A 25004-nucleotide genomic window follows, 5' to 3' on the forward strand; every position below is an offset into this window, starting at 1 on the left:
GATTTAAAGTTGTTAAAGCATATGCAGATGTGAGACACTACAGGACCACCTTGGAAGACTGGACATCAAAATGTCAGATATAATTAATGTGGAAAAGTGCAAAAAGATGCCCACAGGGAAGAATAACCCAAATTATAGCTACATGATGCTAGACTCCACATCAGGAGTCACCACAGAGGAAAAGGATCAGAGTGGGCTGAGTGTGCAGCGGCATTAAAAAAAAAATGTCCGTGCAGTGAGGATTTACTAGAACCAAGCCATCCAGCCCAGAGGTGCGATTGTGTCATTACAAATGTTAGTACGATGATTAATTTTGATTAAAAAATTGTAATTGTTGCCCACCCTAATTAAATAGCATGTTGTGCAGCATAATCAACTACACTGAGCATTTGTTCAAATGGGGATTTGGGTCAATGCATGCTGTGATTAAGCACAATTAGTTATGTGATTAAAATTTGTAATTGTCCACATTTAATTATAATGCCTCTCTATTACTCCATGGTTTGACTGCAGACTAGTGACCATGCCAAGAAATTACAAATTAGCACATTTAAATTGGAGAAAAAGCAAACTTACTCACCTGTAGCAGATGTTCTCAGAACAGCAGGCCAAGTATTCGCACAGATGGGTGATATCATTCAGCTGAGCCCAGTATGAACACTGACTAGCAAGATTATGGGAGAACTTTCTAGCAGCATCCCATCATGCATGTGCTTGTGCCTTCCCACACGAAGCACAAGTGTGGGTCCCTTAGACTTGTAAGAATACAATTCCAAGGGGAGTTGGGAGGGTATGTAAGAATACTTGGCCTGCTGTCCTCTGAGAACACCAGCTACAGGTGAGTAACTTTGCTTTATCTGAGGACAAGCAGACCGTCATATTCTCACAGATATAAATCCCTAGCTACCAGGCTCACTGAAAACAATAATGCTAGGAGCACAGGGACTTGAAACATCAAGACCTGAAAGTCAATTAATCTGAAACTATTTACATACTATTGTGAAGATGCAGCCTGGAACGAAAGAAAACTGGGCCAGTGGGGGGTGGGAGTTGGATTTTGGACACCGAACAAATTCTTCAGGACTAACTGCCCAGAACTGGCTGTCATGTCAAGTGTCCTGCTCAAGGCAAAAATGAGACGTGAATGTGTGCACAGAAGACCATGTTGCAGCTTTGCAAATCTCTATGGCAGCTGATCTCAAGTGTTGACATAACCATCCAGAGCCAGCCCAACCTGGGAGTAAATAAAGGAGATGCAACCTGCTAGCCAATTAGAAATTCTGTGTTTGCCGATGGCTATGTCCATCTGTTTGGATCAAAAGAAACAAAAGCTGGTTGGACTGTGCAGAGAACTACTCTATTGCAGAACTATTGTTAGTAATATGTAATTTATTTTTAAAATCAAGCATGGTCCCAGAAGATTGGAGGGTGGCCAATGTAAAGCCGATTTTTAAAAAGGGTTCCTGAAGTGATCTGGGAAATTACAGACCGGTGAGTCCAACGTCAGTGCCAGGCAAAATGGTACAGACTTATTATAAAGAACAAAATTACAGAGCATATTCAAAAAGCATAGATTAATGAGACAAAGCCAACATGGATTTAGTGAAGGGAAATCTTACCTCACCAATCTATTAAATTTCTTTGAAAGGATGAACGAACATGTGGATAAAGGTGAGCCGGTTGATATTGTGTAAAACACCCACATTGGAAGACTTTGCAAGACAGAAATACATGCACTGTGAGAACATAAAAATGCGTTCTCCCTGCTCCGTGGAATAACGAGACCAAGGGACCTGTGCTCATGCCTCAGGCACTAATGTATGCATGGTGGGACATTGCTAGAAAGTTCTCCAATAATCTCACTAGTCAGCATCCACACAGGGGTCCGTTGCATGACATTATCCATCTGTGAGAATACGATGGCCTGCTAGACCTCTAAGAATATTTTTTTCCACTTGACATACACTATATGTACTTGAATCTAAACAGATTTTTGGCCAAAAATTGGATCTCTCTTTATATTTTAATCTCCCCCATGCTGTCCCGTGTTCCTCCCCTGCCCTCCTCTGTGGTGTCTGCGTTCCTCTCCTTACCTACCTCCCCCGGGTTGGCAGACACTCACACAAAAAGGATCAAGGTTGTTCAGTGCGAGGGCCTTGAGAATCTACACATGCTTAATGGATCCCACCCCTCTGAAACACAAAGTTTTAAAGCGTGGGAGTCAGCATATGCACAAGGCCCACCAGCCGTCTGTGATCCTTTTTGTGTTAGCATTATCCAACCTGGGAGAGGAAGGTAAGTGGAAGAATGCTAAACACTAGTTACTATAGTGGTGTAGCCACACCTGCTATTTTGGGTGGAGGTGGGTCCTTCCCCCCACCCTTAGATATTTAAAATATTGAGTTCAGCTCCCACCCCTCTGAAACAGGAAGTTTTAAGGAGCGGGAGCCAGCAGATACACAAGGCCCCATACCAGCTGCCTGCGATCCTTTTTGTGTTAGCATTGGCCAACCTGGACGAGGGAGGCAAGGGGAGGAACGCTAGACATCATTTACTAGTTACTGCTATTCTGGGTGGAGGTGGGTCCTTCCTCCTCTTCCCCCACCCCCCAGATATTCAAAATACTGAATTCTAGAGATTAAAAAAAATTATATATATATATTTTTAATAAACTTTCCCTTCAGCCATGCCTGCATCCACCATATCTCCCCCACCTCCAGTAGCTGCCCCTCTCTCCAGTGTACCTCAGAGTTGTCCCCTAGCAGCCGCAACTCCTTTTCACTGCCTGCCCCAGCCCCACAGGCTTCCTTCGGTCATGTCCCACCCTCGTGACATCACTTCCCGTTTCCTCACTGGTGGTGAATGGCAGCAGGAACTCTGTGGGACCAGTGCAGGCAGTAAAAATAAATAGTTAGGGCCATCAAGGATGCCTCTGAGGCACACCAGAGAGGGGCAGATACTGGGCCGCCAGCAGAGGAGAGGGAGAGAAGGGAGTGAGACGCTGCTGCTGGGTGGGAGTGATCTAAGAATGGGTGAGCATGTGCCCATCCAGCTCTACTTCTAGTTCCACCACTGGTTACTATGTGTACGGTCTGTGCCCTGAAAATGACAGTTACAAATCAAGGTAAGATATACACAAAAACTAGCACATATGAGTTTGTCTTGTTGGGCAGACTGGATGGACCGTGCAGGTCTTTTTCTGCCATCTACTATATTACTATGTATGGTGATAGCCAGTGGCTACTGGTTGCTATATGTACTGCCAACTAGTGGTGAAGCACAGCAATAACAGCGGAGGAGTGGCCTAGTGGTTAGGGTGGTGGACTTTGGTCCTGGGGAACTGCGTTCGATTCCCACTTCAGGCACAGGCAGCTCCTTGTGACTCTGGGCAAGTCACTTAACCCTCCATTGCCCCATGTAAGCCGCACTGAGCCTGCCATGAGTGGGAAAGCGCGGGGTACAAATGTAACAAAAATAAAAAAAATACAAAAAACCTTAGGGTAGTGGTACCCTGCATTGAAACTGTAAAATCAAGCCTTTGATTCTTTTGACAGTGATATATATAGTGTTTGATATTTTATCACACTTGGTCTAAACTTTATTATTCTTTCCAAACCAACAGATTGTTTGGATACCACTTCATTCAAACTATTCTACTACTCTCTCTTCCAGTTCAGACACAAATAGAAAGGCTAGAAGGAACTCCAAAGAGCCATGCTCCATATGCCTCTCCATTTGTTATCCTTTCCAACCTAATTATACATTGTCTGGAAAAAAGAGGGACCCCCAATATTTTTCCAAATAAACCAAAAATGTTCTGCTGCAGCAGAAACATCTACCTGAAATTCAAGACATTTGTGAGTACTTTCTCTTTCAACAGTATGGAGCTCCAGTGCATCAAGCTTACAAAACAGTTGAGCTCTTAATTAATGAAAACCCAGAATTCATTGAGTCAACTCAGTGGTGTCAAAGACTTTGTGAATGTGTGAAGAGGACATTTTGAGCACTAATTATAAACTAAGGGGAACCCCCCCCCCCCCCCCCCCATTATACTACATACTAATGTATTTTCAAAGGTCATACTAAATGTTTAAACAATTGCAAAGTATTTTGGAAGTATGCAAGGGGTCCTGTTTTTTTCTGGACACTGTGTCTTATAAGGGTTCAAGAGTGTCAGGCAGCAAGATAACAAAAAAAAACTTAATGGAAGTGGACCAAAGTTAGGGGGGTGGAGCAGTGACCCATCAAGTTCAAAAATGGGCCAGGTTGGTTAAGGAGTTCTAGAGAAAGTTCCCTAAAATTGGCTCAGTTTATTTCTTTCAAAAAGAAAGCAGCTGTAGCATATGAACACTGATATACTGGCACATAGCTATTAAGGGAACTGCCCCTTTCCAAATGCCCCTCTTCCCTCCTAGTTACAGATGTGTACACATATATGCAGAGGGGTAAGAAAAAAGTACCATAAAGTATGCTGCCCCCCCCCCCCAATGGGTGTGGTTTGGAGGGGCAGTCTTCCCCACATACTCTGGTGATGATGCCAAATTGCCCCATCCCTAAGGCCAATGTGACCACTTTGCCCATCCTCTAAACTAAGCAAGCAAACTATGCCTATGTATGCATATACAGATGGTGAAGTACAACTTGGCAAGGAGCCTATTTGTAGCAGCCAAACTACAGTATATGGCATGCTGCATTAGTTTTACTTCCTCCCTCAGTATATGCATAGGAAACTAATCCAGCAACTTTAAACATGAAGAAAAACTATCTGGTCCTCACCATCTTACTACCCTGGGACCTGGCCACCCAGCAGTAGTCTGGAGCTACTTCTGCCACTGGTGCAATCTCAGAAGGATATCTGAATCTTTCACCTGTAGATATTTACATTATTGGGAGACCCCTGGTACTCATTAGATCATATCAGTCTTCGCCTCCCATGTCAGCTGTTAAGATTCAAGACTTTATAACAAGTAAAAGAATGTATTTATTTTGACAGCTTCATTTTACAGTATGTTTCTAACACACATGGAATACAGACAGGTTTTCAGTCCTACCCTGTTCCCCTCATCCAGGAGGGCAAACAGTTTGAGGTAAGGAAGCTGACAAGTCATTGAGAAATTACAAAATGCAGGTAAGGTCAAGCATCAAATTCAGGTATGACAGTTCGACACACTTCCACCAATCCAATGGTAAACCCTTCTGTTTCTAAAGCAACAAGACCTGAAATCTACCTTAGAGATGTCTTTTTACTTAAGTTGTTTATTAACAATTAATTACCAGTATAAATACATGCAGCTGGGACCAGAATTTAAAAGGTTTCCCAGCTTCTGCCCCTTCCACTAAGATCATATTAAATGCCACTTGCTGCAATTTAATTAGTCACTTATCATGACAGTAAATTATTTATTCTACCCAATTTAAATAGTGACAGTACAAAGTGTAAGCATTCAAAGCACTGTCACTCAGAAACAGACAGCATCCAAATGTATCCATATTGAATGTTGCTGGTAGGAAAGCACATCAGGAAATATACTGGTGAACTGTCAAATCTGTGGAAATAAAAATTAACTATTTGTCGAACTGTACACACTGTGTCAAGTGAGTGCCTCATATATACCAACAGATACTGAATTTTAACATTTTATAATGGGAAATGGCCAATTTGTTTTTCTGTGGTGACCACCAAAGAAATGTGTATCTCTAGCTATGTAAAAGTGCTAAAGATCAATGTGCTTGTTGCAGGTTACCTTCATGAGGCCTCCCTCTTTAGGAAATTACTGACAGAATGCATGCCCACATGTGATCAGAATTATATAAACTGGACCTGAAAAGTGATCCAGGGAAGTTATAGCATGTTTTATTTCCCTCCAGTGAGCTACTGGCATTTCCCATATCGAGGTTTTTCATTTCTGCAATTAAAACCACAATAATGATGCCCCTCTACCACACAAAGGTTAAAGGTAAATCATGTTGACAATAAATAAAGGAACCTTTGTAGAACCTGGATCCCGGTGTACCTCAATACAAATTTCAAGTAAATAACTAAATTTAACTTGGATTTCATAACTCTCTTCCTAAGCACATTCAGCTGCATCATCTCCTAGGAATGGGCAGAGATGCCTTTACCTCTCTACGGAGAAGGATGTACTGTTTCATGAAACAAAAAATATTTTCCATAAGTTTAACACTGATTATACTTGAATCATACAAGTAAGCAGCTTGTGTCATTACCCAGCAAGATTCGATAACAAGCTTCTCAAAACATCCCTCTGTCCCTATGATTCTGGCAGTAGTGAACTTTCTGGAAAACTGAAAGCCTAGCAATATTAGTTACATACCATATAAACATACCAAGATACACATCAGGTGGCTTGAAACAGTGTACAGTTACCAAAGCTGGTCTAAAGATCGCAAGAAAAGTTTGTGAATCCACCAATTTCTCCATAGGACTGTACAATACTTAAAATCATTTTTAGAAAGATAATATAGCATATAGCACTGCCCATCCATGTGCTATTTTCTCTACACTCACATCATTGCAACTGAATGCCACACCCAATCATGGATCAGTACAACTCTAACGTATGGCTCAAGCCTTGGGTGAAACTGTTCTGCCCCTTTCTCAGGCTTAACTAGTACTAAGCTTTCTGTAAGGTGAGACAGGGCTGCTCCACCACTCATACAGAATCACCTCTATGCTCCCTTTGGTCCAGAGATGTGCAACAGGTTTGTCAGCAATCTCTAAGGCCTCAAGTATTCCCATTGTATTTCATTTAAATGATAAAAATAAGGAACATAAAGTAGTAACCATTTATAAAGCAAACAAGACAAAATCTAAGCTAAATGAAATAAAAATTACAGACTGCTTCAAAAAGTGAAACTTGCACAAGCAAGAGTAATGCTGTGTGCAGCCAGGCTTCAGGGTGGCACACTTTGGCTATACCAAACAAGGCTTTTCTTTGTTCTTAACCCTGTCCCTTTGCTAGTGGGGGCCAGAACTGGAATACCGTAATTCCAGTTCTGTTTCATGAGCAATTCTTAACCTTGATTCCTAGTTTTTAAGTCTGGGCTCCTATGCCTGACGTTTCAACTTCTTCGTTTGAGGATCAATAATGATTATCTCCATTTTCCAATACCATCCTCTTGCCTTCAGGCATTAGTGCCTAATATGGTTCAATTGCTGTAAAGATGTCTTCTTACACTTTGTGAGGGGGGGGAGGAGGAGGAGAGATATCGATTAATTGCACATTAATGTACATTTCTTGCAACACATTTCAAAATCAAGATTATAACATAAAATTTTAAGAAAACACATTCTTCTGTTGGAGGGGGTTCTTTGCTTTAGCAGATTTAGGAAATACTGTACAAAATCTGTAAAACTGAGCAACTTACTAACTGTATATATATATGCAATCACCATATGCTGTATCAGGTGCAACAGAAAAGGAATATAAACACAAAGGAGGAAATCATATACAATAAACTAGAGGGTAATCCAGGAAGGTCAACAATAGTAAGGCCCATTCTTGTGTTTTCCAAAATATTTAGCAAATTACTTCTGATAAAAGCAGATACTCCATTAGTATGCTGCTAATCAACAAACGGAGTGCAAATCAGCTCTCACAGCTGCGCCAATGCCCACACTTCAGCCTACACCTGAAGCACTGCTGCTGCGCAGCTGAGTTCTCCTGAATATTGAAGATAGTTTGGCTGAAAATAAAGTACAGCTGTACAATACGTTTACAACAAGTCAGTGAGGTACCATTCCCAAAGTCTATGTCATCATTATACCTCTTCTTACTTCAAAACACATTCACCCTAGTCTTGACTCTGTTTCTTCCCTGACAGTCTAGTCTTAACCGTTCTCAGCTGTTTTACTTACTTCACAGCAAAAGGCCAAACATAACATTAAGTAAATGCCACCTATTCTGATTCTACAGTACCAACAAGGTTTGTATAGCTCTACACCGCTCCCTGATCATATACATTAGCAGAACATGTTCAACAGCACCAAAATAGTACATTAGTCCCTTAAATATAAATCTAAAATCTGAGTTCCGCATGACTAAAAATAATATTGTGTAGATATTTCAAAAAGTGTCTATCCAAGTTGGTCTGGTTGTTCTCATGGTGCTGAACCCACTGCTAATGATATTGTAAACACAGGGCCATGAGGAACATTCAATACTGGCCTCAGAAGGTGATGAATTCAGGGGTCATGGTAGGTTTGACTTATCCGTCATTCTCTCAGAAGGAAATAAAGAAAGTAGTGCAAATTCTGCCGAGATCAACACAGTTCCAGCAGCTCTGCCCACGAGTTCAGTGTTTGGCAATAAGTTTGCATGGCTTGGATTTGGGCAGATGACCCTAGTGGAGCCTTCAATCCCATTCAAATCAGTTAAAGTCCAGGGCAGCCACAGACTGCAGCAGACCAGCTGTCTGGAAAGTAAGAGGCACCACCTCTTTTTATACACAAATATATAAAGTAGTAATATTTGACTCACAAACCCTCCCCCTTCTCCCTCCCCCAAACCCTCAGATCATTCTGAGCAGTTTCTTCATCATGGACGGAATGGCATACAGTGAAGCTCAAGTCTCAATTCTATAGCTGAAGGTAGCAGGTCCAGGAGCGAGGCTTTAGATAATCCATAAACGTAGGCTATAAAGAGACAGAAAGAAAACCCCAGTATAAGTGAGCAGTAGAAATCATGCATGATGATGATAAAAACAGTCTGTTGTATAGAAGTCCTGGTCGATTGAATAAGAACCACAGATGAGACAAGAAGAGAAACAAGATGCTCATATTCAGTAATAGCAACAAGGACACACACATGCCTCATTCTTTGTTAGATATGGTTCTGGTAAGAGGAAAGGAGAAGATGTATGTCAGGACCTAGAAATGTATGGTAAAGACAGGGAGAGAAACAGATCTCTTTGGGTCTAAGCAGGGGCGTAGCCAGACAACAGATTTTGGGTGGGCCTAGGCAAGAAGTGGGTGGGCACCAAGTGTTCTCTCCCCCCCCCCCCCCCACAACCAGCACCAAAAAATCTCTCAGCTGGTGGGTAAACACTTCTTTCCACCTTGGCAGTCTGCAGCAGGCATGCGCTGAAAAAGGAGCATGCTCAGGTGCCAGTATTGTGGAGAGTAGCGTTTTTGTTACCATCAGGGGGAAGTCTTCAGCCTGCTAAGCTTGGGATCCTCACCAGCTACCGCTAAACGTGTGCTACTGTTGGGTGGGCCTGAGCCCTAAATGGGTGGGCCCTGGCCCACCCAGGCCCACCTGTGGCTACGCCACTGGGTCTAAGTGAAAGCTAGGCTAAAATTGTGAGAAGAAATGGATTTCTTCACGCCTGTACATGAGTTAGCACACAGGAAAAACTCCTTAACCTGAGCCAGTCAGGGAGCAGAGTAAAGATAATTCACAACTTAAGGTAAAATGGGAAAGAAGTGATGCTCTCTTGGTTTGTTCAGTTAAATAACCATACTTTTTTTTTTTTTTTTTGCTTTACTGTTCCCTCCATTGGTATTTTTAGATGTCCTGTGTTTTCCTGCTTCCTTTGGAATGAAAAGTGTGTGGTTCACTATGCTTACAGCTTCTGTTTTTAATAATTCCCTCCTGGTCTACTTTTCTGTGGGGTACATCTGCATACTTTAATGCATCAGAAACATGCCCGCACAGGCTTCTCATAAGTCAGCACAGCAGCAAGCATAGTTGCTTCCAAATACTACTAGGCAGCCAACTGAAAAAGAGGAAGGTCAGTGCCTTTGTTTGCTTTAATTAACAATTGAATAGACAATATTTTTACCATTCTTGTTGCCCTGAGTGGAAAGAGGAATTCCCTAGAAGCAGAGAGGCTACAACTCACCGCCCTGGCTGTGTCTGGGTGACTCACATTGTGCAGAGGACAGTACTGCCGAGCGTACCACTCCTGGGAGTACAAGCAGAAGATGACCCCCTGCCCCAGGAAAAGTGACGTCCACATGATCACATTCCAAATAGGCCCTTTCCGGCGGTCATGGAGGATGAAGTTGAAGAGCACTGGAAGAGACAAGGAGAGATGAGGATGGTATTGAATTGCTGGACAAAGATCTGTGCTAGTTACTGGTCATCTTTCATCCTCATTATCTACAAGATCTTTTCCCTTCCATGATTCCAATACTATCGCCAATAGCCTACTCATCCATTACATCACATTCTGCACAACAGACTAATACTTTGGTGATGTACCACAAAAGAAAATAAAAGTAAAATGAGGATCAAGGTTGAAAACTTCTGAACTGCAAATTTGAACTTTTGTGCTGGTTTAGACAGAAACAATGATTATGAAAATGCAGGTTTACACTTTTCTTCCCTGGAGCAGCAGCAACCACTTGCAAATTGAAATAAAAGAAATGATTTCGCTGAAGCTCCATTATAGGTCAAACTGTGTTTAAAAAAAAAAAAAAAAGGAGTGGCCTAGTAGTTATAATAATGAACTACTTACCAGAAAATCTAAAATTCAAATTTATATTTTTTTCACTCACTGTGACCTCAGGCATGACACTGTATCCCAATACTTGACATGAGCAAAGTTCATAGCATGTAACAGGTGCCCTCCTTGGATGGCAGGATAACTCAGTTGCACATGGGTGTCATCATCTCGAGGGCACTACTTGGATCCACCCTCCCATTGTCAGATGAGCTTTCAAAGCTCTCAGGACATGCTCCAGTGCTCCTCCCCATCAGTTTATTCCACAGCTAACACTCTCCAAGGACAAGTATTATAGATATAATAGCCTTACGTGTGGGTGATGTTATCCAACAAAGACCACATGGGAATACTCTCCAGCTTGCTTACAATTTTAGAACAGCTGCACCGCACATGTGTCTTCCCACCTGCCCGTCAAATAGGACCTGGCTAGTCATCATTTTTTCACACAGCACATAGGTTGCACTATCCCAATGCTGATGTCATTAGTTTTCTGTGTAAAATCTCTCATAAGTTAAAACAGTATGTGTAGTCCTGTAGCTATTTTTCCTGCTGTCCTTAAAGAACACCTCCTACAGGTAAGTAACCTTGTTTTCTCCAAGGACAAGCAGGATATAATCAGCCACACATGGATGATTCCCAAGTTGACACTACAAGGATCTGCAGTGTATTATCTTGAGACGTGAAACCCTTACCACCCAGAACCATTGCTGTGGTAAGCTGAAGTAGTCCAAATAAGTATACACAGATGTTTGTGGTCAGTAGAGCTAGACTGAGCTGTCATTTAAACCCCACTAGCACTGGGCAGACCATGGCCCATCATGATTTCTCATCTTAGTTAGACTCTTCATTCACAGAAAAATGGATGTATATAAGCCATTGAGATGCTCAGTTTTTGTTCTGAGATGCTTGGATACTGGCGACAATAGCTCCACAGCAATCATCCACAGGTACAAAACTGAGCCCTCTGGAACAGTTTTACCCCTGTAGGTACCATTTTAGATCCTTTAGGTCCTTGTCACCATAAGTATTGCTCTGGGCCCAATGGGTATGTGCCAAGTTTCTTTATTTATTTATTAAAATATTGTGAATTAGAGAACAATTGCAAATCAGATACTTTTGTCAAGTAGATGAAGACAACTGAGGGGGAGGAGCAATGGTTGACTGGGAAGCAGCAATACATGCCCAGCTCATATGGGCTATGGGATGGTGGATCTAAACTGGCACCATCAGGATGATGGCACCATATGTGGCGGATATCCTGTTTATCCAAGGAAAAACCACGTAAACTCTAAGCTCTTTAGAGAAGAACTCTGTCCTTTAGTGCAGTGGACTTTGATCCTGGGGAACTGGGTTCGATTCCCACTGAAGCTCCTTGTGATCTGGGCAAGTCACTTAACCCTCCAATGCACCAGGTACAAATAAGTACTGTATATACTATGTAAACCACTTTGAATGTAGTTGCAAAAACCACTGACAGGTGGTATATCAAGTCCCATTTCCCTTTATGTAATTTGGCCCATGACACCTTAGTTTAGTTTATTTACTTACAGTCCATCTATATCTAAGTGGAACACACAAAAAATACACACAATCTATAACCAATTAACCTGACACAAACCAAACATTAAAACACAATCAACAAAAAACAATGTATAATATTCCATCTACATATTTCAGTACCCCACCACCCTTTCTCAAACATCACTAACTTGATTTAGTGCACTTTATAAATGCTAAAATACATTAACACTCTTAAGGCTGATGCAGAAAGCTATCATGGGCAGAAGTACATGGTTAACAAGCAATATATGCGCTTATCAATACAGAAAGGGTTTTGGTGTTGAAATTAACTCACGTGGGAAACATCAATATACAGCATATTAAAATGCAAGGTAAGGAGGCTATTATCTAATCTGCAGCAATAAGCCTGTGCACTAATGTCTACTACATCAGAAATCTACCACCACATCTGAGCCGGTGCAAAAAAACCTAGAGAGGGTACCCCCACCAACACAGCTTTCTGCAATGGTCCAACGGTAGTACCCCTACTCCCTTGCTCCTGACATGATCCTGTCCCCTTCACCCACCCACTTAATTAAAAAAAATTCCTGGTGTCTAGCTCCATCCATCCCCCCCCATCATTAAAATGCCAGGTAGTCTATCGCCCCCCCCCCCCCCCACTCTGATCTGATCCCATCCCTGACAAAATCAAAAAGCCCTAATAGTTCACCACCCCTACCCATGCAGCCATCCCTGGACCTCCATCCTCCCCTCACCCCTATGAAAACTTTGTCCCTCCTGTCTAGGTACCTCCAGCAACTCCCACAATCAAATCACTAGATTATGAAGAGGGCCCCTCATTTACTACTATTCCACAGGAAATGATGCAGAATTTGCCCATTGCCATGGAAAGGTGGGAAATTGGCCAAAGCCTCTCTCACTGCTTCCCTCTTGTTGTTACGACACTAGCCTTGCTGGTTCACTATTCTTTCTGTTCTCCACCTGCCTCAGCTAAGACTTCCCCATTAGTAGTGCCAGTGCTACGACCTGCCCCAGTTCTTCTCTCTCATGTGAAAACTGTGTGAAAGAAAAGGATTAAAGACGGGCTGAAAGAGTAAGGTGGTGTTTGAGGGAAAGGAACAAAGACAAAGGAATGAAAAAGTTCAAAAGAAAAACACAACCCTGAAATGAAACAAATATTGTAATGTGAATAGCCTTAGCATCCTTGAGTGATGAAAATGTAGCATCAAATTCTCCAGTGCCAGCCAGGGGAATTTACTCTGGGCTGCTGAGGAAATCTAGGGCCTCAATTCTGAGATCAGGTCATCCTTCCCACATACCAACATCCTTGGCACTTACTTCCAAAGCCCATGAAGAGGATGAACATGACAGGGTAGAAGAAGCCAAAGCAGATGGCTAAGGCATACTCGTGAACGACAGCAGATACCATGAACACATACACCATGCCCGCAGCTTTAAATCGCTTCCCAAATATCTTGAAAGAGGAAAAAAATGGATGATTTAGAGACTTTAGAAGTCATGTCCAATTTAGTAAAAAAAAAAAAAAAAATAGTGGCTCAGAGTAATCAGTTGCATTTTAACTTTTATATTACAGTCAGTAAATAGACTAATGTGCTTTTAAACCCCATAGCAGATTAGATTGTCCAAATACAATGGAACGCACTGCATCTATAGTCAATTATTAAGCAACAGGGGAAAAAAAATCTTCATTATTTTAAAGCTGGTGTTTACATTAAATTCTAGGATTAGCACTCTTCCTTAGAATTGATTATACAAATTGATCACCATAAAAAATGTGATCAGTGCTATAACCAAAATAGCTCTCCACTAATGAAAAACTCTTAACATTCCCTGCTGTAAATAGGGTAAACCTGTTTACCCTACAAGAAAGGATATATGGGTCTGAAGTTAAATCATCTATTCCCACAGAAACATCTGAACATAAAACTATTTGACCACTGAAAATGACACACAAAATCAACTACCATGCCTCACCTACTTCCCTTCCTATCACACCGAACACTGCTTAGCCAATTCAGTTGCTCAGAAGAGGGCCAGGCACTGCCCTCCACAGCAGAGATAACTGCAGAATGTCACTGAACATGGGACTGAACCACTGCATACTCACAGTTTCTCTGTCACCCCGTGTTCCCTCCTCCTGCACTTTTGCTGTCATAAACGGGTGAGCAGAGGACAGAGTTGCTTCAAGGACTGACAGCATACACAAGGTCATGATTTGATGTTCAGTGATACACTGCAAGCAGTTCTATCCTGGAGAGCAACAATCCTATACTAGGGAAGAGGGCCTGATTGGCTGGGATAAGGGGGAAGCCACATACAGATTTTGTGAGTGATATTCTCAAGGGCTGTAAAAACAGCAAAACAAAACAGAACACCAGTGCCCTTAAAACATTTGTCATGAATTAGAAGTAACAAGAATCAATTCTATGATCTATGCAATTATGCCAAGGGACAGCATCAGCACAGATCATTTTTTTGTTGCACAGGCAGACTGAACTCTTCCAAAACATGCTGCCTGTATGCTGGAAAGGCAATTTTTCTATCTGATTTCTGCTCTCAATTTTAGTCTGATTATCAAATTAACTTATTCTGTAATGTATTCAGTATCTTCCATGAATGAGAAACAACAAAGTGTGCCTTGCTCACAATCTCCTCTTCCCATATCTACAAAAAACACTAGCATATTTAAATCAGATTTTATAGGAAGGGCTACTCTATGCTAAAATTCCACCAGTGTCTATTCCAAAAAGTATTTTCTATGCAGGGAGGTAAGCAAGTTCACTGTAAGGCTGTAAGGCTCATTCTTTGCTCTTCTACATATTCCTGCAGTGGCATTCGGAATGGCTGCTCACCGAGATGAAGTCCTTGTAGGTGTAGTAGTATAGCCAGTCATGCACCACCACATTCCAGGTTCGGTAGTAATTGGCAAATGAAGTAGAGTTCCACCAGTCCTAAGAGATGTAATGAAAAAAAAAAAAGACAAGGTGTTGAACTCAAGTCATATTGTTATAAGGACAGACATTTTACATAAGTACATAAGTATTGCCATACTGGGAAAGACCAAAGGTCCATCAAGCCCAGCATCCTGTTTCCAACAGTGGCCAATCCAGGTCACAAATACCTGGCAAGATCCCCAAAAATGTACAAAACATTTTATACTGCTTATCCCAGAAACAGTGGATTTTCCCTAAGTCCATTTAATAATGGTCTATAGAATTTTCCTTTAGGAAACTGCCAAACCTTTTTAAAACTCTGTTAAGCTAACTGCCTTTACCACATTCTCTGACAACGAATTCCAGAGTTTATTTTATTACATTTGTACCCCGCGCTTTCCCACTCATGGCAGGCTCAATGTGGCTTACATGGGGCAATGGAGGGTTAAGTGACTTGCCCAGAGTCATAAGGAGCTGCCTGTGCCTGAAGTGGGAATTGAACTCAGTTCCTCAGTACCCCAGGACCAAAGTCCACCACCCTAACCACTAGGCCACTCCTCCACTCCTTAATTACACGTTGAGTGAAGAAACGTTTTCTCAGATTCGTTTTAAATTTACTACATTGTAGCTTCATCGCATGCCCCCTAGTCCTAGTATTTTTGGAAAGCATAAACAGACGCTTCACATCTACCCGTTGAACTCCACTCATTATTTTATAGACCTCTATCATATCTCCCCTCAGCTGCCTTTTCTCCAAGCTGAAGAGCCCTACCCGCCTTAGCCTTTTCTCATAGGGAAGTCGTCCCATCCTCTTTATTATTTTCGTCGCCCTTCTCTGCACCTTTTCTAATTCCACTATATCTTTTTTGAGATGCGGTGACCAGAATTGAACGCAATATTCGAGGTGCGGTTGCACCATGGAGCGATACAAAGGCATTATAACATCCTCATTTTTGCTTTCCATTTCTTTCCTAATAATACCCAACATTCTATTTGTTTTCTTAGCCACAGCAGCACACTGAGTAGAAGGTTTCAACATATCATCAACGACGACACCTAGATCTCTTTCTTGGTCCGTGACTCCTAATGTGGAACCTTGCTATAATTCAGGTTCCCCTTTCCCACATGCATCACTTTGCACTTGCTCACATTAAACATCATCTGCCATTTAGATGCCCAGTCTCCCAGTCTCGTAAGGTCCTCTTGTAATTTTTCACAATCCTCCCGCGATTTAATGACTTTGAATAACTTCGTGTCATCAGCAAATTTAATTACCTCACTAGTTACTCCCATCTCTAGCTCATTTATAAATATGTTAAAAAGCAACAATCCCAGCACAGACCCCTGGGGACCCCACTAACAATCCTTCTCCATTGAGAATACTGACCATTTAACCCTACTTTCTGTTTTCTATCTTTTAACCAGTTTTTAATCCACAATAGAACACTACCTCTTATCCCATGACTCTCCAATTTCTTCTGGAGTCTTTCATAAGGTACTTTGTCAAACGCCTTCTGAAAATCCAGATACACAATATCGACCGGCTCACCTTTATCCACATGTTTGTTCACCCCTTCAAAGAAATGTAGTAGATTGGTGAGGCAAGATTTCCCTTCACTAAATCCATGTTGACTTTGTCTCATTAATCCATGCTTTTGAATATGCTCTGTAATTTTGTTCTTAATAATAGTCTCTACCATTTTGCCCAGCACCGACGTCAGACTTACCAGTCTATAATTTCCTGGATCTCCTCTGGAACCTTTTTTTTAAAAATTGGCGTTACATTGGCCACCCTCCAATCTTCCAGTACCATGCTCAAATTTAAGGATAAATTGCATATTACTAATAGCTCTGCAAGCTCATTTTTCAGTTCTATCAATACTCTGGGATGAATATCATCCGGTCCAGGAGATTTGCTACTCTTCAGTTTGTAGAACTGCCCCCATTACATCCTCCAGGTTTATACAGAATTCATTAAGTTTCTCCGACTCGTCAGTTTCGAATACCATTTCTGGCACCGGTATCCCACCCAAATCTTCCTTGGTGAAGACCGAATCAAAGAATTCATTTAATCTCTCCGCTACGGCTTTGCCTTCCCTGATAGACCCTTTTACTCCTCGGTTATCTAGCGGTCCAACCGATTCTTTTGCCGGCTTCCTGCTTTTAATATACGTAAAAAAATGTTTACTATGTGTTTTTGCCTCCAACGCAATCTCTTTTCTCGAAGTCCCTCTTAGCCTTCCTTTTCAGCGCTTTGCATTTGACTTGACATTCCTTATGCTGTTTCTTATTATTTTCAGTCGGTTCCTTCTTCCATTTTCTTCCAGATAGTGTCAGCACAACATGTCACACTCCCATTTTCAAAGGTGTTTTAAATGATGTCTGTGACGTAAATACTGAGGAACTGGACCGGATGCCAAGAGAAAAATGTCTGTGCTCAGTCTTCAGTTCTTTATCTCCACCTGCTAGTTGATGGTCACAACTATCCCACAGGTTCTGGAATAGTGGGAAGGACTAATGAAAAGAAAATCATCAGGTACGACCTAATTTCTCCATATAACATGATTTGTGTCAACATAGTACTGATACTGCCATAATTTCTCCAACATTTTATTAGTAGCTGTCGAGTACACTTTATGCAGTTTGTGTGACGTCATGTATAATCTATATAAAATTTCATAAGTACTTTCAGTAATATTGACTAATACTAAAGTATCACCTAATCTCGCTAATCTCTTTACATTATTGTTTTTAAGTTCAGCCCCTCAAGCCTTGCTATATCTAGGTGGTTTTATGTTTTTTTGATTCAGTTTTTTTACCTTTGGGATTAATCCCTCTTGTCCCTGTACTTTACTGCAAAAGGCTTTTCTGTGTACTTTTTCTAGCTTTGTTCTTTTTTGAGATGAGGCAACCAGATTTGTCTGCCAATGTACAACAGAGATGCAATCTGTTCACCCAATGTTTCCCAGCCCAACCCTGGAGCCTCATATCCAATAGGTCTGGTTTTCAAGATTTCCCACAGACAGAAAAAGAGGAGAAAATCTTTAGTTCATAGGCTGCTAGTTTTGAATATGTGCTGATCCTCATGCATATTCATTGTGGATATCTGTGTTAGATGAGATTCTAGAACCAGATGAGGAAACATGACATTAGCTAATTAGAGACTGTCTGCCCGATATTCAAAAGGGTTTAACAGGACAGGAGAGGCTCCTTCCTGTCTTGTTAAACCCCGCTGATCAACACAGTACCTAATATTCAGTAGCACTGAATCAGTTTAGTGGTGATATTCAGCAGCACTAAGTGGTCATGTCCTAACCAGTTAGGTTAGGGGCAAGCAGGGGGCAGAACATGGGCAGACTGGTTGTGGTGCAATTCTAACACCATCTTTGACAGAAGGTGGTACACTACACATATGTTACTGACAGTATTTATGTAAAAAATGTGTACTGGATCACTAGGACCTGGAGCTCATCAACTAAGAGCCAAGAAGGGTAGGACCATCTCAGAAAAGGGCTTTGATTATTACATAAATCTGGCAATAAAAGACTGGAGAGAAATCAGTTTTCTGTTTATAGGTTTCTGAAAAGTACAGGATAAATGAATATTAATAAACTAGAAACCATTCTAGGAGTTTTTGCATGGGGCTTGAAAATCAATTCAGGAATTTGCTCTCATAATGAACAGAAAATCTGTGATTTTCCTAAATAATGTTCTTTTGTAAACATTTGCTTTAACTGCCAAATCCTTAAGACCATCGTTTCTCTGTGATTTGAAGAAAGAGGTCTCAAAGACAGAGCTGTAGACTATGACTTTACAGGGACAGCAAGAAAGACATCTGGGAAAGTTGTTTTGTTACCTTGTAAAACATCCGGTCTGCAAAGCGTAGCATTTCAGCAAAGGCATTGAGCCAGCAATGGAGGAATGCAAAGAAGAACAGTAATAAGACCAATACACCTGGAAAGGGAAAAAAGGGACTAAGTAGAACTCAACCACACAGCTCAGCCTAGGCCGTTTCTCTTCTCCCTCTTACCAAACCAACTCATTAGTCTCTTCTTCCCTATCCATTTCCCCTCCAGTGTTGTCTCTATTACTCTCCTTCACCAAACCCAAGATTAGGAAAGAGCTCAAACATGATTTCACTTTGTCATAGAACAGACTTCTTAGAAGAGCTCCTGGAATGTGCTAACATTTTTTGATTTGCTTCATGTAAGTGGTGCCACAACAGGGCTGTATATGCCAGTTGGGCTTCAATTTGCATAACATGAAACAGGGAAGGACCTCTTAGTTGGCATGAGCAGCATCCCATTACTGGAGATGAGCATTACATTGCAGATACCCAAATTCCCACCTGGCAAGATGGAGTTGAAGATGCAAAGGACGAGCACCCGGAGGTTGAAAGGCTCCTGGCTGATGTTATGGAACAGAGGGATGCAGAGTCGCACAAGTACATAATAAACATAGAAGAGGCAGCCAAGTACCTGCGGAGTGAGAGGAAATGAGTTTAGTGGCTGCAACATAAAGGAATTCTTTCTAAAGAGACTCATGTACATACGTGGCATATTAGGAGTGCAGTATCTGAGCCTGGATGAACAAAATGTCAGAATAATAAAGAGCAGCAATCATGCGCACCTGAGCAAACTTGGTGAGAACATAACTCCATCGTATGCTGGGATTCCTAAAAAGGAAAACAATACTTCACTAGAAACTTTTTATTTTATATATCTTTAAAGCAACACTAGTTACATAAGAGTCAAGTGACAGGCTGTTAACTCCCCCATATTGTGGAGGAGCTTAGTGTATCAGCCAAAAGGCCAAGAAGTGACCTTTCTGAGATCACAGCTCAGTCCCTCATAGCCAACAAACCAAGAGACAGATTAACTAACATGTAAGCATCCCACCCCTTCTGCTTAGTGAGAAACCAGCAATTCCCAAGGTCAGAGAAAAGTTCTTACCTAGGATAGCTGTCTCTATAGATGAGTGTAGGAACAAAGAGGAAGTACAAGTAATTCGTGACCTTAGGCATCGGCACAAAGGCTAAAGAAAGAGAGAGAAATGCATTCCTAGTCTATGAGAAAGGCAAGAACTGTTGCACCAACATAACTACAATTAGTCTTTCTCTGTGATCATTATATCCTGCATCAGACAGATCACACTACCATCTGATATAAAAAAGCATTGCCACTGAAACAAAGCACTATTTATATAATGTAATTACTGCAAATTATACATACTGCACTGGAAATTCAGTGGCAACAAAGACAGTCCAAAGAGATTTTGCACTGAATAAGCAGGTAGAAAAAAGTAAAAAAATATGCTTATATTGTAGTCACTTCCAAATTGATTGAAAGCATGAATATTTTCAATGCTTGCGCTTTTACCCACACTGGAAGGCAAACCAAGGTCCAAGGAATTAATACCACTAGTCACTTTACACAGCAGGAGACCAGTTTTAAAGCTACAGAGCCTCTTACAGCACACAGCTTTTCTGATGCCTTCTCACTCACTTGATTTCTCCTTTGCAGATTCTATCACACGGGGAACATTCTCTCGGATAAAAGAATGCACCTTCATAAACAAACGAACCTGTTAAGAGACCGGAGAGGGGTATCTATGAATGAAGTACCTCAGTAAAGCAGCATGCAATGCAAAGTTAGTGGTACTGTTCCATTGTCCACGTCTTACAAGTTCACTACCCTAAAAGAGTTAAAAGGCAGCTCGTTTCTCTACAAAAACACATTCTGTTTACAAGATCTATTATCAGAATAATATTTTTTGTAACTACAAGAACACTTTTTCAAAGTCAGAAGATGCCTCATCCTATCAAAGTTGTTACCGTTAAAGAAATTTGTCTAATCTAAAAAGTCATTCAATTTCATTTTGAAGTTTGACTTCTTGAGTGTGAAAACCTTAATAAGACAACATTCTAATATAGATGCACAGAGATCACACTGAACCCTAGCAGAAGGAATTTCTTATGAATCAGAAGCCAGAAGTCTAATCAATCAGTCCCTTCTCAGAGTATTAAAGGAGTAATGCCGCAGTTGTAAAACTAGTTTACTACAGGAACACTAAGAAAAAATTAAATTTAACAATCATTTTATTTTTTGGTCTACTATGTGCTTAGTCTTTTATATTGATGTTTATTGTATATATGCGCTATGGCTCAATTTTATTTTTTGAATTTAGTATCAAGTGTGGAGCCACTACAGAACCTCTTCAAAGGAGCGACCAGCAAGTGGTTATGCATAACTTCCATCACACTCTCCTGGAAGAAGCCTTGCTCAATAGTATCAGAAGCTATGTTACATGAAATGGACAGCTTTGTGCAATATGTGAAAGTCACCTCTGACATCAGATCCAGTGAGCATAAGGTAATTTGTAACTATCAAGGTTGCAAGCAGAGTTTCAATGGAATCGGGAAATAAAGAGGTCAACAGAAGTTGCAGGCAATATCTTTCCACTGGTCCAGCTTTACACTTTTGTGACTAGCTTTGGAAAGTTAGACTCCTTTAATGGGTCAGTGGGATATGGGCTAAGTGTAATGATACCTGAATACATACAACCCAGGTAGTATTACAGGACCAGCGGGGTAATATTAAGCTATTAAAATAAAAAGGACTGGCAGAAGAAATGAGGGAGGGTGCTGAGGGTGGGGTGTAAGGGCATAAAAAGAAATGGAATGGCAACAGCAGAGGAACTGGTAATTGTTGATGATGTTGTTAATGCTTTCTTGTTGCAATATTTTGTATGTAACCTTGAACCTTACGCCAATAAACAGATTTAAATAATAAAAAAAATAAAAAAATAAAAAGGACTGGCAATGTGTTTACCTAAAGGTAAGAAAACTTCTGTAATGCAACCTGTAATTTACTTGTGCATTTGCATATCATTTAGAGCTTTCTGCACCAACTTGATAAAGGGAGCACAGCCCTGGAAACTAAAGAGAAATGTATTAAGTTACTCCAATAAAGGGAGAAAGTGACATCAGCTTCCTGGATGGAAGCCTGAGTTTGGGCTCCTGTCTCCTCTCCCTAAAAAAAAATGCTAAAATCTTTCATCTACATCTGGTGTCCTTAATCTTTCATAACGACTCAAAAAGCTGAATCAGCAGATATTAAAGAAGAACTGAGACCATTTCAGCGAACAGGCCACAATGACAGACCTCTCAGCCTACTTCCCCTACACAAATCCATGATGGTGGCTCACCAAGCGGCTCTGAAGATGACGAAGAACTGGAGAAGGTTAATTTGAGGAGCCTCAGTAAGGATGCAAAACGCTGTTTCCGAGGTCTGAGGTCAGATCTTAAAGAGATAACAGGAGAACTGGCAACCCGAACGGACACCCTCCATAAGAATATGAAAGATCTCGGATTGAGATTTGAAAATGGAGACCTACTTTGAAGTGCAATGGGAGGCAGTTTTGGATCTGCAAACAAAATATTCACATTGGAAACCAGCTATGAAAACTTGCAGTATAGACTGGATGATATTGAAAATAGAGGTTACGGAACAACTTGCGTTTCTACGGCGTCCCGGAGAGCAACAGTCAGGAAAATGTGGGAGTAGTGATCTAGACCTTGTGCTGTCAATTACTGGGCCCTACTGAAGCTGAAAAGCTTGTTCCTGCAATTCTCTACAATCTCAAGATGCACCAATATCGGTTTTCAGGATCTATCTGCTTTTACTTTGGCCAAACGGCAAGAAATGAAACCAGTTTTGGAAACTGGTGACGAGACGTTATGCTGATGCTTTTTTATCTGTGAGATTGACTGTTGGATTAAATGAGTAATTGGGAGAGGACTCGGGATCTTGGGACTGGCTGACTTCCTCTCTGTTTTTCCTCATTCTTTGCCTAGGCCTTATTTGGTTGGGGGGAGGGGGGAGACTGTGTTTTTGTTTTGGGGTTGTTTCTAGATGTGGGTGGGCAGACATAAGATGGGGAGCAGGGAAAGGTTGTGGGTTTCAACAGTATTTTTTTTTGGGGGGGGGGGGGCAGATAATGGGATTTATTTATTTATCCTGAGAAGGTTGTGCGGAAGATTAGCATATCTGACCTCTCTTTGTATTGGTCTGGATTGTATTGCTGACAGTTTACTTGATTTTCTCAAATTATAATTGTTACACTAAATATTAACGGTCTCAATTCACCAAGGAAATAATGCCTGTTACTGCAGGATATGGTTCACCAGGGAGGAACCCCCACCTAATGTTTGTCTCTGATACGTCTGGTTCCAAGACACAAGGTGTAGATTTACTTTTTCATAAAAACCTTAAGTTGTAAGTGCAAAGGGTGAACAGAGATCCTACTGGGAAGTATTTGTTTGACTTTAATACCCATCTTAACCCTGCACTGGACTCTTCAAGGAATCACTGTGATTGAGATAGGACCTTCAGTATTGCTTTGAGGTTCTTTGTGCAGGACTTAAGGATATACGATGTTTGGAGGGAGGAGAATGGTACACAGAGGTTATACTTATTTCTCCTCTCTGCACTCTCAATATTCCCATATAGATTATATTTTTCTGGACTTCCCTTTAGAGGTTGAGAGACCTGTTATAGGCAATATCATACTCTGACCAAGCGCCCTGTTAGGTAGAAATGTTGGATCTTAGAACTGAACCTGTAGAGTGCCTCTGGACACTTAAGGATTTTGCAGGAATGTAGAGAATTTTTGGAAGATTATTTGGATCACAACTTCACACCTAGTCCTTGTATAGCTATGATCTGGGATGCTATGATGACCGTAACGGGGGCCGGGGGGGGGGGGGGGGGGTTGTTTGTTTTTTTTAAATGCATTTAGGAAAAAGAAATTAAAAGAAAATCTTAAACTTCACTATTTAACTCTAATTTCTCAGCTAGAATCTCAACATAAACAGAATGGCTAAGACCGAGTGCTCTTCATTGCGGACAGACTCACTCTTGAGGTTTTGCAACAGGAAGCACTCCAATTTGCTTTAGATAAGATTAAGCCAGAGACACTATGAATGTTCAGAGAAGGCCAGTTCTATCTTAGCTTACAAACTGAGAAAAGCTTGGGCTGAGAGAGTGGTAGGGAATATCAAGGACTGCTCAGGACAACTGCTTTATCGGTCTTCCCAAATTTGAGCTTGATTTTTGGGCCTTTTTGGAACAGCTTTATACAAAAGACTACTATAAAGGAAAGGGATGTTATTTCTTATTTGAACTCATCTAACTTACCAAAACTTGCTCAAGAACAGAGAGACTGTCTGGATGCTTTGGTCCAAGCAGATTAAATTTTAAGTGCTACTGGAAAATCTCCTGGTTTAGATGGTCTCCTGTTTGAATACTATAATACCTTTGCACCTGAGCAGTCTTTCTTATTGGCTGAAATTAATGCATAAGATCAGGGAAGGAGTCCAGATACCATCCTCTATGCTTGACGTATGGAATTATGTCATACCAAAGGAGGGAAAGAACAAAAGTGACTGCCAGTCCTATTGTCCAATTTCTGTTCTTAATGCTGAAAGTAAGTTGTTGGTGAAAGTTCTGGCAGTCAGATTGAGCCAGATGTTGCTCCTACTTGTTCACTCAGATTAGGTGGGATTTATACCTAAGCAAAAGGCGGCAGATAACATCCAAACATCAAGAAAACCATAAATTTTAATTATCGATCTTGTTTGGGGGGGGGGGGGGCAGCAATCATTTATTTTGAGGACTGATGCTGAAAAACCTGTTGATAGGGTCTACTGGAAATTTTTAGATCAGGTATTGCTTAAGATGGGCTAGGCGCATCCTTTACAAATTGGCTAACAGAACTTTACTCTAATCCAAGAGCATGTGTCCAAGTAAACAGAGGTACTTCCAACATGTTTCCCTTGTCCAGGGGGAATAAAACAGGGCTGCACATTGTCCCCGTTGCTTTATGCATTTTTTTATGGAACCGCTTACTACTACTACTTAACATTTCTAGAGCGCTACTAGGTTACGCAGCGCTGTACAGTTTAACAACGGTTGCCAATTGCTTTAATCCAGATACCAGGGGACTTATGGTGGGCGATGAAGTCTTGCTGTCATTCACTGCCCAAATTACTACATTACC

General features: G+C 41.2%; 1 protein-coding gene across 4 annotated transcripts in view; it reads right to left on the minus strand.

The window, feature by feature from the left end:
* Window positions 1–4968: 4968 nt before the first annotated feature.
* The window catches only part of SOAT1 (sterol O-acyltransferase 1), an 86713-nt gene continuing 66677 nt past the window's right edge, over window positions 4969–25004 (minus strand). For 3 of the 4 annotated variants that reach the window (XM_030205349.1, XM_030205348.1, XM_030205350.1), the window contains exons 8-16: window positions 20450–20528; window positions 19898–19979; window positions 19575–19620; window positions 19294–19423; window positions 18802–18899; window positions 14865–14963; window positions 13330–13465; window positions 9865–10037; window positions 4969–8656 (exon numbers count right to left, since the gene is read on the minus strand). In XM_030205349.1, the coding sequence (XP_030061209.1) occupies window positions 8600–8656; window positions 9865–10037; window positions 13330–13465; window positions 14865–14963; window positions 18802–18899; window positions 19294–19423; window positions 19575–19620; window positions 19898–19979; window positions 20450–20528 (900 nt within the window). In that variant the 3' untranslated portion in view covers window positions 4969–8599. The remainder of the gene's footprint in view (window positions 8657–9864; window positions 10038–13329; window positions 13466–14864; window positions 14964–18801; window positions 18900–19293; window positions 19424–19574; window positions 19621–19897; window positions 19980–20449; window positions 20529–25004) is intronic. The other variant, XM_030205351.1, reaches the window with a different exon arrangement.

The sequence above is a fragment of the Microcaecilia unicolor genome, chromosome 6 (genome assembly GCF_901765095.1).
Source record: "Microcaecilia unicolor chromosome 6, aMicUni1.1, whole genome shotgun sequence".
In the NCBI taxonomy this organism is placed as follows: domain Eukaryota; kingdom Metazoa; phylum Chordata; class Amphibia; order Gymnophiona; family Siphonopidae; genus Microcaecilia; species Microcaecilia unicolor.